Below are 16,708 nucleotides of genomic sequence, written 5' to 3'. Positions count from 1 at the left end.
GCCTACCTTGGTGTAGACACTGCCCAACCTACCACCACGTCTCATGGTCAAGACCACGACCCTTGGTGTGGCTCTTGGTGGGCTAGGCAATAGTCTCCCCAAAACTGCCCAAAATTAACCCCTCTTCACGAGCCACTTCACGGCTCGTGGTGAAGATCACGACTCATGGAGGGGAGTTGGATGTGTGAGGGTGGAGGAGAGGTGGCTTAGCCATTGCCTCAAGGCCCACGAGAGGGACCACAGCTCGTGGCAAGGACCACGAGTTGTGGATCCTTCTATGAAGGTGCCTTGGGCTTGGGGGCTAATGGCACTTTTACCAAGCCACTACCTCAAGGTCCACGAAGGAGACCACGGCTCGTGGTCATGACCACAACTCGTGGGACCCCACGTGGTACCTGGGCAGCCCACTTAAAATGGAGGGTGTTTTGGGTAATTTCAGTTTAAGTTAGAATTAAGTGAGGTCGTTTTGCCTTAACTTAGGGTCACTATATTTTTAACTCTAAATTAAAACTCACCAATTCAACTCATTATTTCCAAAACCCAAATAAATCGTAAAGCTCATCCTCTCCCAAAATATTCTTTCTCTAGAAACTTAAGGAAGAAGAAGGAGATTCAAGTTAGGGTTCAAGAAGGAAGGTTCTTCATATCAAATCCATTAGGCTTTATTGTTAAGGTATGGTAATTTTCATCCATAGATAACTTTCATTCATGTATTCCTCTTTAAATCTCCAATTTCAAAAGATAGAAATCCCCAAATATTAGGATTTGATTCCAAAGACATGGGTTCCTTTCAAACTTGGTTCTAACGGTTGGATTATGTTATATTAAGCATGATTTAATGATTTCCAATGGTTTTCATGATGATTCCTAAAGATCCCATGAAATTCTCATATTTTTCAATTGTGATCTTATGATCTGGGCCTTTGTTGATGAAAGAGGAATGTCATGAAATTATGTATGTGGTGATTGAGTCACTTGAATTATGATGATATTCATGTCTAATGTTTGAATTCTAGATGTGTTGATTGAAAGTGAGCTTTGAACCTTGGAAGGGAAAAGTATGATGTAAATGCTTTAAGAACACTTTGAAGTGAAGTGTCAATGCTTATGATGTTGTTGTTGTGTTGTTGAACGGACATTTTCATATACACACCTATGCATAAAATATGATGTGAAATGTTTTATCACATAATGAAGATCCTAAGATTGAAAGGTTTTCTCACCTAATTGAATCTTAGATTTATATGTAGACATGAATGGTGAAAAGTCATTCTCACACATGATCTTAGAGCTATCATATGAACTAAGCTTGGATTGATTGTCAGGACATTCTTCCATGAATATAAGTTCAGGCAAGACTTAATAAGTACTCCATGAGAATTAATGTTTTGCACCGAGTGGATACTGATATGAGATGGGAGCCCTCACGTTAGTTGAGGCTAGTTCTTAGAAGCAAATTCTTGAGATGGAAGCCCTTACGATATTCGAGGCTCGATTTTTAGTAGCAATCTCATTATCCCACAAACTATGTACCCCATAGGTTATTTAGCTAGTGGATCCACCTAAGCTAAAGTTATCGATTCTACCTTATGCAAGCAGACTAACCCTTTTCGGTGTGGGAGTCATTGGATTCTATGTTAAGATCACACGGTCTCATGTCGGTTAAGACTTATTCCCACAACAAGAACAAAAACATGAATAATGAACTATATGGTTATTCAAGAAGCTTCGTGTATGAGTTTTTATAGGTTTTAAAGATGATGATGACTATGTTGACTCATGTTTTATGACTTATGATTTTTAAACTCTCATATCATGTTTGACTTAGTTAATTGCATAACTCCAAATGAAATGTCCATTTTAACATGTTTTCAATGTTTTCATGCACGGCTATTATAATTGGTGCATTTTGTACTAATGCCTACTTTGCCTACAATTTTCCCAAGTGTAGGGTCTGGTTCTTGAGGTGATCATTCTTGTGGCTAGACTTGGACTTGATTGTTTTCCGAGCTTGGTGAGTTCTCATGGTTCGAGAACGAATTTCTTATGTTGTAGTTTCCTTTCATGTACTTTCCATTTTTAGACATGTCGTATGGGCTAGACCCTATTTTATTCAAGATTGTGATAGATGGCTATGTTGAGACAAAGTGTCTAGACTTCTACTTTCGCTTATGAAAATTTGTAGACTTGGAATGTGTTTTTACTATTATTATTCTACTGCTTATGTTATGAAGACTATGTGGCTTGTATGGAGTCCTTTGGGGTTCTATACGCCATGTTACATCTAGGGGGTACCCCTAGGTCATGACAAACTTGGTAATCAGAGAACGAGGTTTAGAGTGATTCTTGGATTATGTTTCATAAGTCATGTCTAGTAGAGTCATGTTCATGAGTGTGAAGCGCGCCACATTAATGGATGAAAAGCTACAAGATGCTTGGGAAATTCCACTTCTTTCATTAATCTTAAGTCGTGCGATAGATTTTAACTCTATAAGGTCTTTCTTCTTATCTTTATCTGATGGTCTACATGATACGACTACTCGAAGGGCTTTTGCTAGAAGGAATGATGAAGACAATGTGAACCAAGGAGCTCCTTTCTCAAGCTCCTCGAGCTTTGATTGATCTCGAGAATGTAACAAATGCGGAGTTTAGGGGGCCTTTCAAGTTTTGGCTCAAGCCGTAAATATAGCTAATGATAGTGGTTCTTATGTTATAGCTCACATGGTCTCATGTTGGTTAAGACTTATTTCCACAACAATAACAAGAATATGATTTTATGAACTATAGTTACTCAATACGTTGTGTGTATGAGTTTTAAAAGGCTTTTAATATGATGGTGATTATGTTGGCTATGTTTTATGACTTATGCTCTTTAAACTCTTAAATCATGTTTAAATTGACAATTGCATGCTTTCAAATGAAATGTCCCTTTTTAGGACCAAGATATCACCCAACTATTACTATTTTCCTCCAAATATACTTTACACTTCAAAAGCATCACTCTATCCTAGTTGGCATGACATGATGTCATTAAATTCTTTTTTTAATAATACACTAATTTAATTCATTAAACTCATTTAACTAAAATAATGATCATATTATTTTTAATTTTTTTATTAATATATTAAGAATAAATTTTCATACTTAAAATCTTTTATCATAATTAAACTTTTTATTTTTTTATATTATGCAGAATACCTTTTTAAAACGTATTATAATCTCATCAATTTTGAATACTTATAAACACATACATTCAAAAAAATATTGATATACAAATTACTCATGAACACTAATTTACTTCAATTAATCATAAATTGTATAATGAATCAATAACATTGAAGGTCAATTAATTATAAAAAAAATAATTATTTGGGTGCTTTGAAATCCATATATACTTACAATATCTTTTTTTTAAAGAAAATAGTAAGTGAATCATATTTATAAAAAATAAAATTTTAATCTTTATTTATCAATATATTAATCTCATATAATATATATATTATTGAATTAAATTAGGAAATTCAATTAATTATTAGTTTTTTTTATTGTTGTTTAACTCTATGAAAAGTTATAATATAATATAATATAATATAGAATAAAAGAATAAAAATAAAATAAAATTAAAAAAAGTTAAATAATAATTTTCTCTTTCTTACCAATTTTTTTGTCAACCTTAAAAATTTGTTTAAATACTTTATAAAACAAATTGCTTAAAATTTTCAAATAATTTAGTTAGGAATTTTAAAATATCAGGTAATAAGTGCACATAGAGATTTTTTTCATTGAATTTTGTTTGATGACAATATATAAAGTTACTAGACTTTTTAAATTATTTTTCTTATAATCTTCATAAATTCTCATGTAATTTATATATTTATTTTGTAGAGACATAAGTTTGATGGATTAAATAGGACTATAGCGCATATCAACTAGAACTTAATGAGATTTTTGAGGTATTTAATATTTCTAATGGATAAAAAAAATAATATTATTCATTTTTTTTTAAGAAAAATAATATTGGAAGCATGAATTGCAAAATACACAATTAGTATTATTATGACAATTAATTGACCTTTAATATTATTGATTTATTATACAACTTATGATTAATTGATGTAAATTAGCGTTCATGAGTGATTTGTATATCAATATTTTTTTGAATGTATGTGTCTATAAGTATCCAAAATTGATGGAGTTATAGTACATTTTTAAAATGTATTCTTCATAACATAAAAAAAATAAAAGTGTTAATTATGATAAAAAAAATTTAAATATGAAAGTTTATTCTTAATAAACTAATAAAAAAAATTTAAAAATAATATGACCATCATTTTTTGTTAAATAGGTTCAATGAGTTAACTTAGTCTATTATTAAAAAAGACTTTAATGACATGTCATGTCAACCAGAAGAGAGTGATGATTTTGAAGTGTCATGGAGGAAAATAGTAATCGTTGAGTGATATTTTAGTCCTAAATAATATTTCAAAGCAATTCTCTTAACTTTGATGACGATTTAGGGAATTGACTCCTCAATAATATAATAAAGTTACTTCAATATCTTAAAAAATTAGACTCTACTATGACTGACGTTTTAATCAATTTTTACATGCAAAATTAAAGGAAAAAAATCAATTTCACTTTTAATACAAATTGCTAAAATTTTAACCTGTTTTACATGCACTCACTCATGTATGACCGAATTTCAGGAATAAGAAAAAATATTTAATCGCACTTCAAACACACATGATTAAAGTTTTAATTAATCTTAACTTACACTATAAATATTAGAAATTAACCTTAGCAAATCATACCAAACTTCAGATAAAAATACTCGATATTTGTTGCACTTTTCCACCTATACGCGTTGACACACAAACTTCTCAAAACTTGAAAGGAAAAAATTTCAAAATTCTCCTTTTTGGAGAAAAAAAAATCATCAAAAAATTTCACTTCATTTTTTGAGAAAAAAGAACCTACTACTTGACCTACAACACTTAGAAAGAGACCATGAAATCACTAAAATTCGATACAATATTTCAAACCCTAACAAATTAACTATCTGATTGTCCATTTGGAGACATATTCAACAGGATTAGTTAATTAATTAATTAATTAAGAAGATACCATATGATTATCTCATACATTGACCTACTTTATATTATGACTAATTTGTGGCTAGTACTTATAACATTTTTCAACGTGTGACTATTGAAGTTCATAAATAAAGATACAGAAAAGTAAAAGCAAGCCACAAAAGACTCATAGAAATTAAACATTAAGTACAGAAATGAGGAACCCACAAAATTATTTTTGATCTCAAACTTTCATAATGCACAAACAGACACTTTAACTATTCAACTTTTAAATTAAAAAACAAATGAGTCCTACATGACACAATACACGTAGGACACCACGTAGGACAAAAAATGACATGTAGGATGTCATGTAGAACATGTGTGTCTATTTGTTCAATTTTATACAACTTAAAGTGTCTACTTGCGCATACCTAAAGTTGAAGGGCATAAATGTGATTTAAAACCAAAATAAATGACATATTTATGTGTTATGCCAAGAAAAAAGGTACTAAAAGGGGGATGAACACAAATGTATATGCTCTCTGCACTTTTGTTTGCAATATCAGTCTAATATAATATATAGTATTGGAAATTCAGGCCATAAATCATGGAATGGAAGATTCATTTCTTGACAAAGTGCGTGAAATTAGCAAACAATCCTTTGCTCTTCTACTGAAGAGAAGCTACAATATGGTTAATCAAATGGAAGGATATGGAAATGATAAAGTTATTACAGATAAGCAAAGGCTTGATTGGTCTGATAGATTGTATCTTAATGTGTTCCCTGAAGATATAAGAAAACTCCAATTGTGGTCCCAAAAACCTGATTGTTTTAGGTACATCCTCCGCTTTTACTCCGAGATGACTGAGTTAGACACACACAGGGCTAACAAAATACTACTTGGTGGTAGGGAAGTTTTTTGAAGAATATGAAGTTGTTGAGTGAGTCCCTCGTTAAGGCCATGGTAGAGGAGAATTGCTTTCTCGACCAGTGTGGAGAACGTAGAACGACTATTGCAAGATTCAACTTCTATCCTCCGTGTCCAAGACCTGATTTTGTACTCCGAGTCAAACAACATGCGGATGCATCAGCCATTACCATCCTGTTGCAAGACAGAGAAGTTGAAGGGCTTCAGGTTCTCAAAGATGATCAATGGTTCAGAGTGCCTGTTGTCCCATATGATTTACTCATTAAATGTTGGAGATCAAGTCGAGGTAAGAAAGAGTAAACTAAATCATGCTGAATGGCTTCACATGTTCAAAATTTAATGCGTCTAAGACACATTTCTTTTATGAAGAGACGCATCCAACCTTCAGAAGATTTCCTGACTTTGTTATTTGCACTCGGGTGGCAACGGAAGTCTACTCTGAAATCAGTGCCCTGAACCTGATTTTTCTATCCAAAGTTCTCTTTCTTCCTTGCTGCAGATAATGAGCAATGGCATCTTTAAAAGCCCCGTGCACAGGGTGTTGACGGATGCAGAACGAGAAAGAAACACCCTTGCTGTCTTCATTATGCCAGATGTAGCTGATGGGATTGGACCAGTGGAGAAGCTTACCAACGAGGAAAGGCCGAGAGGGTACAAGGACATTAAGAATTATGTTGCTCTCTTCTTCCAAAGCTATCAGCAGGGGAAATTACCAATAGAAGCAGCAAAGATTAGTCATTAGCTGATGTTGGTTCCTCTATTTGTATTTTTACTAGTCGTGGTTGCCTGTGCTGTGAACGAGCCCAGTACTAAGATCTGATAAATGCAACCTCTTAAATAAGATAAAGAGGACAGTTTGATTTAGAACCTATTGTTATTCATTTACAAATCATACTAAATGTACAATATTTACTAAAGGTACGGGTAATGTTTGCTTAGGTCCTACCCTCCTTGGAACAGTTATAAAAGGCTAGAGGTATACTAGACTTAGTTGATTGGTGGAGGTCTAATTCAACACCTTTCCAACAAGAAGATCATTTTAAACAAAAAATAATAATTTGTGTACTTTATTTGAAAGCATCATAAAAAATGGGGATAAGACATCTATTGGGTTATTGCCCATGTTCCAGCCAAAGGCTCATGACCTAATCCTACTTGGAAAAGGATTGGAATTATTCTCTTTATTTGGTCTCCAACTCTATTAGGAAAAGGATTGGAATGGTAATCCTATTTGTAGTTGGTTTTGACTTTGTAAGGAAAAGCACAACTCTATAAATAGAGGATGGTATTGAGAGAATAATTAATTGCTAATTGGTATTGTCTTTGAAAGACATTAGAACATAAGAGAGGTTTTTGAGAGAGCTTTCAACAACAGAAAAAGAGAGAAACAAAAGGTTCTTTTGCTGCAGTATTTTTCTCCAACCAGCAACGTTCATATCGTGTTTCCCAACTAACTAACCGTTAGATCGGGCTGAAATTTGTACTGAGTGTTCCTGACATCTTGATGGTTGATTTGAATGGTGGAGATCAGATTCGGAGATCAGCAAGATCCTGTTTTAGGTCCCGAATAGAAGCTGGGTTTGGGTGATGTTTCTTTCTATTTATCTTTTGTTGGTGTAGCTATTGTTTGTTCTCTTTTGACACTTGTTGTGTAGCCATTAGAAGAATATTTGTAACCCTCTTATTGTTATAGTGAAGCAATTTGGATCTTGTCGATCCCGTGGTGGTGACCTTCGATTTGAAGGGTTTTTCCACGTTAAACTTGGTGTTCTTTATTGTTAGATTTGCGGTTTCATCTTTTCATCACAGCAACTGGTATCAGAGCTAAGTTTATCTATATGGAGGGGAATATGATCAAGATGGTATGTCAAAAAGGAAGAAACTACAACATATGGAAAAGCAAGATGAAAGATCTATTGTTCGTGAAGAAGATGCATCTTCCGATTTTCTCTGCTCATAAACCCGAGAATGTGACCGCTGAAAATTGGGAATTTGAGCACCAACAAGTATGTGGATATATAAGACAACGGGTTGAAGATAATGTTCGCAACCATATTGTGAATGAGACACATGCTAGAACATTGTGGGAAAAGTTGGAGACGCTTTACGCTTCAAAAACTGGCAATAACAAGTTATTCTTGTTAAAGCAATTGATGACCTTTAAATACAAGGAGGGTAGTCCTATTCTTGATCATATAAATGATTTTCAGGGTATTCTTGATCAGCTATCAGGAATGGGTGTGAATTTTGATGATGAAATACAAGGACTTTGGCTTCTTAATACTCTACCAGATTCTTGGAAAACTCTTCGTGTTTCTTTAACAAATTCTGCCACTGGTGGAAAGGTGACTATGGAATATGCAAAGAGTGGTGTGTTGAATGAAGAGGTTAGAAGAAAATCTCAAGACACATCTTCACATTCAGATGTTCTATATACAGAAGATCGAGGGAGACATAAGACAAGAGATCCGAGGAGTAGAGGTAAAAGTAGAAGCAAGTCGAAATTCAAGAATCCAAATATTATATGTTATCATTGTGGAAACAAAGGGCATATTAAAAGATTTTGTAAACAATTGAAGCAAGATCTTAAAGAAGGGAAGAAGGAAGAAAACAATGAAAATAATGTTGTTGCTGTTGTCCAAGATGACCTTCTCTTCGCTTGTGATAAAGACGTCATCAATTTTTTATCTCAAGATACAAGTTAAATAGTAGATTCTGGAGCTACATCACATGTCACATCAAGAAAAGACTTATTTTCATCATATACTTCTGTTAACTCTGAGGTGTTAAAGATGAGTAATGCTGGTGAGGTTAAGGTGTTTGGTGTTGGCACTGTTTGTTTGAAAACCAATACCGGTTCAACGTTGGTCCTTCAGAATGTCAAGCATGCTCCAGACATTCCCTTAAATTTGATCTCTGTAGGACAACTAGATGATGATGGCTATCATAATGACTTGTGCAATGGCCAATGGAAGCTCACCAAAGGCTCACTGATTTTAGCTTGAGGAAGAAAACATTCAAATTTATACGTGACACAAGAATCGGTTCTTGGTGACTCTATAAATTTGGTGGAGAGCGAGACTTTATCAGAATTGTGGCACAAGAGGCTTAGTCAAATGAGCGAGAGGGGGATCACATGTTTGGCTAAGAAGAATTTGCTTGCTGGTATGAAACAAGCAAAGGTGAAAAGATGTGTTCATTGCTTAGCAGGGAAACAGAAAAGAGTTTTTTTTCACAGTCATCCTCCTTCAAGAAAGTCTGAGCTATTGGAGCTAGTACACTCAGATTTGTGTGGTCCTTTCAAAGTGAAGTCAAAAGGTGGTGCACTTTACTTTGCTACTTTCATTGATGATCATTCTCACAAGATTTGGGTATATCCTTTAAAATTCAAAGATCAAGTGCTTGATGTGTTTAAACAGTTTCAAGCCTTATCTGAGAGACAAACGGGAAAGAAATTAAAATGTATTCGCACTGATAATGGTTGTGAGTATATTGGTCCCTTTGATAACTACTGCAAATCGCAAGGAATACGCCATCAGAAGACTCCTCCAAAGACTCTTCAATTAAATGGTTTGGCAGAGAGGATGAACATAACTTTAGTTGAGAGAGTTAGATGTGTGCTTTCAGAGGCTAAACTTCCAAATTCTTTTTGGGCTGAAGAACTTAACATTGTTGCTTATGTTATCAATTTGTCTCATATTGTTGCTTTGGATGGTGATGTTCCAAACAGAGTTTGGTTTGATAAGGATATTTCTTATGATCACTTGAAAGTGTTTGGGTGTAAAGCTTGTGTGCATGTTCCAAAAGATGAGAGGTCTAAATTGGATGTTAAAACTAAGCAATGTATCTTCATTGGTTATGGTCAAGATGAGTTTGGATATCGCTTTTATGATCCAATTGATAAGAAACTCATTAGAAGTCGTGATGTTGTGTTCTTTGAAGATCAAACTATTGAAGATATTGACAAGACTGAGAAACTAGATTCTCATACTGATGAGAGCTTAGTTGATGTTGATCCAATTCCTATTATTGATACATCTTCTGCACATGAGGGAACCCAAGGTAATGATTAAGATAATGATGAGAGTGTAGAACATATAATTGTTCCTACTGATGATGTTGCGGTTGATAATCAACCAATTCATGTTGGGATGATCGCTTCGGATGCTCCAGAAACCTCTTGTAGAAGATTTACTAGAGAAAAGCGAAGCTCAACACGTTATTCTCCTAATGAGTATATCCTCTTGACTGACATGGGAGAACCTGAAGGTTATGATGAAGTCATGCTAGATACTCATACAGATAGGTGGGTAGAAGCCATGGAAGACGAGATGAAGTCACTTCACGAGAATGGCACATATGAGCTAGTAGAGTTACCGAAAGGTAAGAAAGCTTTAACAAATAAATGGATATTTAGATTAAAGCAAGATCAACATACATTTGCACCTAGATACAAGGCTAGGTTAGTCGTCAAAGGTTTTGGCCAAAGAAAGGGGATTGACTTTGATGAAATTTTCTCTCCTGTTGTGAAAATGTACTCCATTTGTATGGTTCTAGCCTTAGCCGCAAGTCTAGATTTAGAGGTTGAGCAGATGGATGTCAAGACTGTCTTTCTTCATGGTGATTTAGAAGAGGAGATCTACATGGAGCAACCTGAAGGTTTTGTAGTTAATGGGAAAGAAAACCATGTTTGCAAATTGAGAAAGAGTTTGTACGGCTTGAAACAAGCTCCAAGGCAGTGGTACTTAAAGTTTGAATCTGTCATTGAAAATCAGGGATACAAGAAAACTTCTTCAGATCATTGTGTATTTTTTCAGAAGTTCTCTGATGATGATTTTATTATCTTACTACTTTATGTGGATGATATGTTGATTGTTGGCAAAAATGAATCTAGAATTGCAGTCCTCAAGAAAGAGTTAAGCAATTCGTTTGCGATGAAGGACTTGGGGCCAGCAAAGAAGATCTTAGGCATACAAATCTATCGAGATAGACACAAGAAGAAGTTATCTCTATCCCAAAAGAAGTATATTGAGAAAGTACTCAAGAGGTTCAACATGACAGAGACAAAAGTGGTTAGTACACATTTGCTAAACACTTTAAGTTGAGTACGACTCAAAGTCCATCGACTAATGAAGAGAAGAATGAGATGTCGAGTATTCCATATTCTTCCGCGGTTGGTAGTTTGATGTATGCTATGATTTGCACTAGACCAGATATTGCACATGTTGTTGGTACCGTTAGCATATTTCTTTCCAATCTTGGAAAAGAACATTGGGGTGCAGTGAAATGGATACTACGATATTTGAAGGGTACGTCAGATATGGAGTTGTGCTTTGGTAGTGGCAAGTCTGAACTAGTATGCTACACAGACTCTGATTTGGGAGGAAATCTTGACAATTCAAAATCCACTTTTGGCTATTTGATCACTTTTGGAGGGGGAGCTATTTCTTGGCAATCAAGACTTCGGAAGTGCATAGCTCTATCCACCACAGAAGCCGAATATATTGCCATTACTGAAGGTGCCAAGGAATTGCTTTGGATGAAGGAGTTTATCAAAGATCTTGATTTTGAACAATCAAGATTTGTCTTATTTTGTGATAATCAAAGTGCTATTTATCTCACCAAGCACTCTACCTTTCATTCTAAATCCAAGCATATTAGTAGAAAATATCATTGGATTAGAATGGCCCTGGAAGAGAAATTATTTGAGGTTGAGAAGATACACACTGACGACAATCCTTCAGATATGCTTACGAAAGCGGTGATTGTAGATAAGCATGAGTTTTTAGAAGTGCGGCAGGCATGAAGCCTGCCAAGAGATCCTCCACTTGAAGTCCATTTGGGCCCTTGGCTGGAGGGGGAGTTATCATCCATAGACTATGATCAAAATTAAAGAGACACACCTTAACTAAGCAAAGGTCTTATTACTTCTCAAGTTATTATTTTTTGGTAATTTTATACATCTTTTGACTTAAGTGACATATAGTTGAAGCGCGTGAAAGATGTTTGGATACCACATAGGCCAAAAAGATATACAAAATTACAAAAAAAAAAAAAAAAGGGTTCAAGGGAGCAATATGACCTTAATTTAATTAAGACGTGTCTCTGAAATTTCGATCATAGCATAAGTGATACTTAAATTATAAATGTCCCGGCCGTGAAGATATTTTTGAACTTAACTACTAACAAATGACATTTTTATTCAATAATTGTAGTTTTAAATATTGTTGATACTTTTTCGTTTTAAAAGTCACAAATCAATAAATTCTCACCAGATTTAAAAACCAAATTCATTGCCAAACACTATTTTCAAGGGCCTACTGTCCAATCACCCATCTATGTATTGATTTTCTTGGGATATATTTGGGAAACAAAGCAAACAGTAAGATGTGCAACCACCTAACATTTGCTTCTTACAAAAAAAATTATGGCTGAAACTCAAGAAACAGTTTTCAAATCAGTACAAGAACTAGCAAATACCAATCAAGTTCCAGAAAAGTATTTTTATGCACAAGGATCAATCAATACCCATCCTCTTTTGTTGGATGTGCCACAAGTTGATCTTAGCCTTCTTACATCCCCTAACAGACAACAACAGCTCAACAAACTTCAATCAGGTCTCAAGTCTTGTGGCTGTATCCAGGTTTGATTTTCTTTTTTTTCGCTTGGCTTGTGATCGAAGAAAGTGAAGTAGGGAAAATCTAAGTAGCTCAGTTAGCTTAATTTATAATTTTTTGGTTGTGAGAGTTCGATTTCTCACCTTGTAATATCCTCCCTTGTTTTTCCTTCTCCGTGATCGGATTTAGGTGAGAGGGAGGTACTCACTTGAACACCCTCCGTGCATATACCAAATTTGGATCTTTTAAACTCAAGACTAAGGTTGACTTATAAACTTGAGATGATCCAAAAGCGAAAAACTAAATGGAAGTGTTCAGTTGCCAGTTGAGACCAAGTTAAAGTGTCTATGCGCGCACTCTCAAAATAACTGAATATCAAGTTAGAGTGTTTGTTTCCGCTATTTCAAAGTAAGAGTAGTAAAAGAATAAGGGTATCACTAGGGGATGATAGTAAACTAGAACTAACAGAAACAGACATGAACACAAAATCTATATGCTCTCTGCACTTTTGTTTGCATTATCCGTTTAACATATGAAATTGGAAATTCAGGTCATAAATCATGGAATGGAAGATTCATTTCTTGACAAAGTGCGTGAAATAAGCAAAAAGTTCTTTGCTCTTCCAACTGAAGAGAAGCTTAAATATGCAAGAACAGTTAATCAAATTGAAGGATACGGAAATGATAAAGTTCTTACAGATAAGCAAAGGCTTGATTGGTCCGATAGACTGCATCTAAATGTGTTCCCTGAAGATATAAGAGAACTCCGCTTCTGGCCACAAAAACCTGAATGTTTTAGGTACATCCTCTGCTTTTACTCTGCATTGAACAAGTTAGACACACACAGGCTAACAAATTACTACTTGGTGGTAGGGAAGTTTTTGAAGAATATATGAAGAATATGAAGTTGTTGAGTGAGTCCCTCCTAAAGGCCATTGCAGCGTCATTGAACGTGGAGGAGAATTGCTTTCTGGACCAGTGTGGAGAACGTGGAACGACTACAGCAAGATTCAACTTCTACCCTCCGTGTCCAAGACCTGATGTGGTACTCGGAGTCAAACAACATGCTGATGCATCGGCCATTACCATCCTGTTGCAAGACAAAGAAGTTGAAGGGCTTCAGGTTCTCAAAGATGATCAATGGTTCAGAGTGCCTGTTGTCCCATATGGTTTACTCATCAATGTTGGAGATCAAGTTGAGGTAAGTGTAAACTAAATAATGTTGAAGGACTTCAAATGCATTGGAGTTATTTTGACTGATAATACGTCTTTTGGTAAGATGCGATTCTTTTATGAAGAGATGCAAGGGGAAATCTACTCTGAAATCAGCACCTTCAATAGCGTGCCTCAAACTTATTTTTCCTATCCAAAACTCCTTTTCTTCTTTACTCATTAATTGTTGCGACTTGAATTGGTTGTTGATATGATTAGATGTTCTTCTTTAGCATCACCATGTTGTACAAACTAGTGAAGTTCTCAGAATTATTATTCCTTGCTGCAGGTAATGATCAATGGCATCTTTAAAAGCCCGGTGCACAGGGTGGTGACGAATGCAGAACGAGAAAGAAACACCCTTGCTGTCTTCATTATGCCAGATGTACATGTTGGGATTGGACCAGTAGAGAAGCTTATCAACGAGGAAAGGCCGAGAGGGTACAAGGACATTAAGAATTATGTTGCTCTCTTCTTCCAAAGCTATCAGCAGGGGAAAATACCAATAGAAGCAGCGAAGATAAGCCAATAATTTCATTAGCTGATGTTGGTTCCTTCTTTTCCTCTATTTGTATGTTTACTAGTCGTGGTTGCCTGTGCTGCGCACGAGCCCAACATTAAGATCTGGACATGCTCTAAGAAGGGCAAGCTCTTGAATATAAGCAAGACAACGGATTGATCTAGAACCTATTGTTATTCATTTACGAAATATACTAAATGCATAATATGTACCAAAAATAGGAGTAAGGTGTGCGTACACCCAACCTCCCTAGACCTCACTTGTGAGACTAAAATGATTATATTATTGCTGTGCCGAAAGAACATGATAATTCTCTAGGTAGAAGAAGGAAGAAACAATAACTGCTAAGCCGCGTACATGAACAGTTCATTTCTTTGAGTGTTTGTTAATAATTCAAATAGAACAAAAGTGAAGATTGCAGCGTTTAAACAATCTACAAATTGCAGTTAAATAACCAAAAACATAATGGACAAATTTCTAGTGATATTTACTCTTTGATGACTGTGATATTCAGGTCAACTTTTACGCATCTCAACTAATTTTACAATATACTTGTTATCTCCCACCAACAACATGCATTAGGTAACTCTGTCTATCCAGGCTCATATGAGGTAAAGACGGGTCATAATTTGAAAGGTTAGGTGACAAATTGAGTCGAGCATAAAACATTGTTGTTATTAAATATAATCCAAGTAGTGCTTTTTTCAAATATGACATTGTTACTCTGATTTGATTTTTTTTTCACTCCTTTAAATAAGGACACTGCTTATAGAAAATTTTGTCAATAAAGAGGGGTGAGTAATTAACAAATTAACAACTCCATAGTACATAAATTCCTTTATTTCCATTTGAATTCTCTCTTTTAATTTAATTTATCGTTTATAATTTTCTTTATTGGAATTGGTTGTAAGAGAGGAGAATGATTAGGTTAATCTTAGCTTTGAAACAATGTAATATAATGTCTTCCATATAGCAAACATTAAATAATATAGAAACCAATTAACTCAATATTGGTTGGTATATTACCTATTATCCTCTAAACAAGTTATGCAATATTATGATTACTTCTCCTACATACGCAAAATATAAAAACAAAAAAATCCAATTTCTCTCTCAATATTTTTCCCTTCTTTTTTCCAATAATTACTACATAATTTTCATCCAAGTTGGTGAAGTAACTCCTCCTTGGGAAGAGTGGTAGGGGTGGGGACAAAGAGCCCTATTTTAAAAAGTAAGGATAATCTGATGATATAGGAATATTTTTATATTAACAATAGATAACTTAATATCATACGAGAATAACATTTTTTACGTTGTTATATTTCAAATAATAACTATTATCTCCATTGGTTTACTAAAAATAGTTATATCAAAATAATTTGATTTTTGACAATTAGAGAGTTGATTCCTTTCAAATATTTGTTTACATCTTATGCTAAGAAACATGAGAGGAGATTAATAAAAGGGAAAACAAGAGTAAAGTAACAAAATTGGGACTAAAAAATAAGATAATTTATTATTTTTTCAAGAGTGTGCAAAATATAAATGTAAACAAAAGAAAAAGGAGGAACTAATATGTTTCTTTTTTCTTTCTTCTTCTTCTTCTTCTTATGATAATAATAGCTATAATACTCTCAAAGTTTTACTAAAGGAAAGTTTGTGATTCAAATCTCTCTTTTGATTTTTTTTAAACCTTGTTGTTAATTCTAGTAGCAAAAAAAAAAAAAAAACTTGATTCCTTACTTTAGGTGTTTTTTCTTTTCTTTCAATTTCCCTTTTTGTTTTGTTTATTTTCATTTCACTTTCTTTTCCTTTAATATAATATGCTGAAAATAGAGGGTTTTTTATTAAAATTATTTGAACAAAGCTACTGCACTTTGCCTAAGTATCATAAAAAGTTAGTAATAATCTTTTAAAACCAAGGAGTCATGCTGGCGTATTAAGAAGAGGAACGTGAATCCATGGTCCCCTCTCTAGATTATGAGTGTGTTTGGTATGAAGGAAAACATTTTCTGGAAAACGTTTTCTAATTTTCCCATGTTTGGTTGGGACAAAAGTTTTGGAAAATGTTTTCCAAATCAACTCATTTTCCTCAAAATTAAGGAAAATGACTTCCCTTCAAAAATTAAGGAAAACATTTTCCATAACTCTCCTCCAATTTCAAATTACATTTTTTTTTGGGGAAAAACATCAATTTTTTTAAAAAATATTTTCAATTTCAAAATTTTTATTTTTTCACTTGATCCTTGACCTTCCCCCACCGGCCCCGCCCCCCGCCCCCTCTCCAAAAAATTAATTTTACTTTTTAAAAATATTTTCAACTTTAAATTTTTATTTTTAAACTTCAACCCCCCCT

At 34.2% G+C, this 16,708-nt stretch overlaps 1 protein-coding gene and 1 pseudogene across 1 annotated transcript; both read left to right on the top strand.

Moving 5' to 3' along the window:
• The first annotated feature begins 5,547 nt into the window (after window positions 1–5,547).
• LOC107001602 lies at window positions 5,548–6,817 on the top strand (annotated as a pseudogene).
• A 5,488-nt stretch (window positions 6,818–12,305) lies between these two features.
• On the top strand, window positions 12,306–14,611 carry LOC107032219 (probable 2-oxoglutarate-dependent dioxygenase ANS). The gene is made up of 4 exons (XM_015233807.2): window positions 12,306–12,647; window positions 13,172–13,419; window positions 13,494–13,821; window positions 14,122–14,611. Exons 1-4 carry the CDS (start codon window positions 12,432–12,434, stop codon window positions 14,362–14,364), a joined length of 1,035 nt encoding a protein of 344 aa, XP_015089293.1. The 5' UTR covers window positions 12,306–12,431; the 3' UTR covers window positions 14,365–14,611.
• The last annotated feature ends 2,097 nt before the right edge of the window (window positions 14,612–16,708 follow it).

Source organism: Solanum pennellii, chromosome 10 (assembly GCF_001406875.1).
Source record: "Solanum pennellii chromosome 10, SPENNV200".
Classification (NCBI taxonomy): Eukaryota; Viridiplantae; Streptophyta; class Magnoliopsida; order Solanales; family Solanaceae; genus Solanum; species Solanum pennellii.
This window is presented reverse-complemented; position numbering and strand designations above follow the sequence as displayed.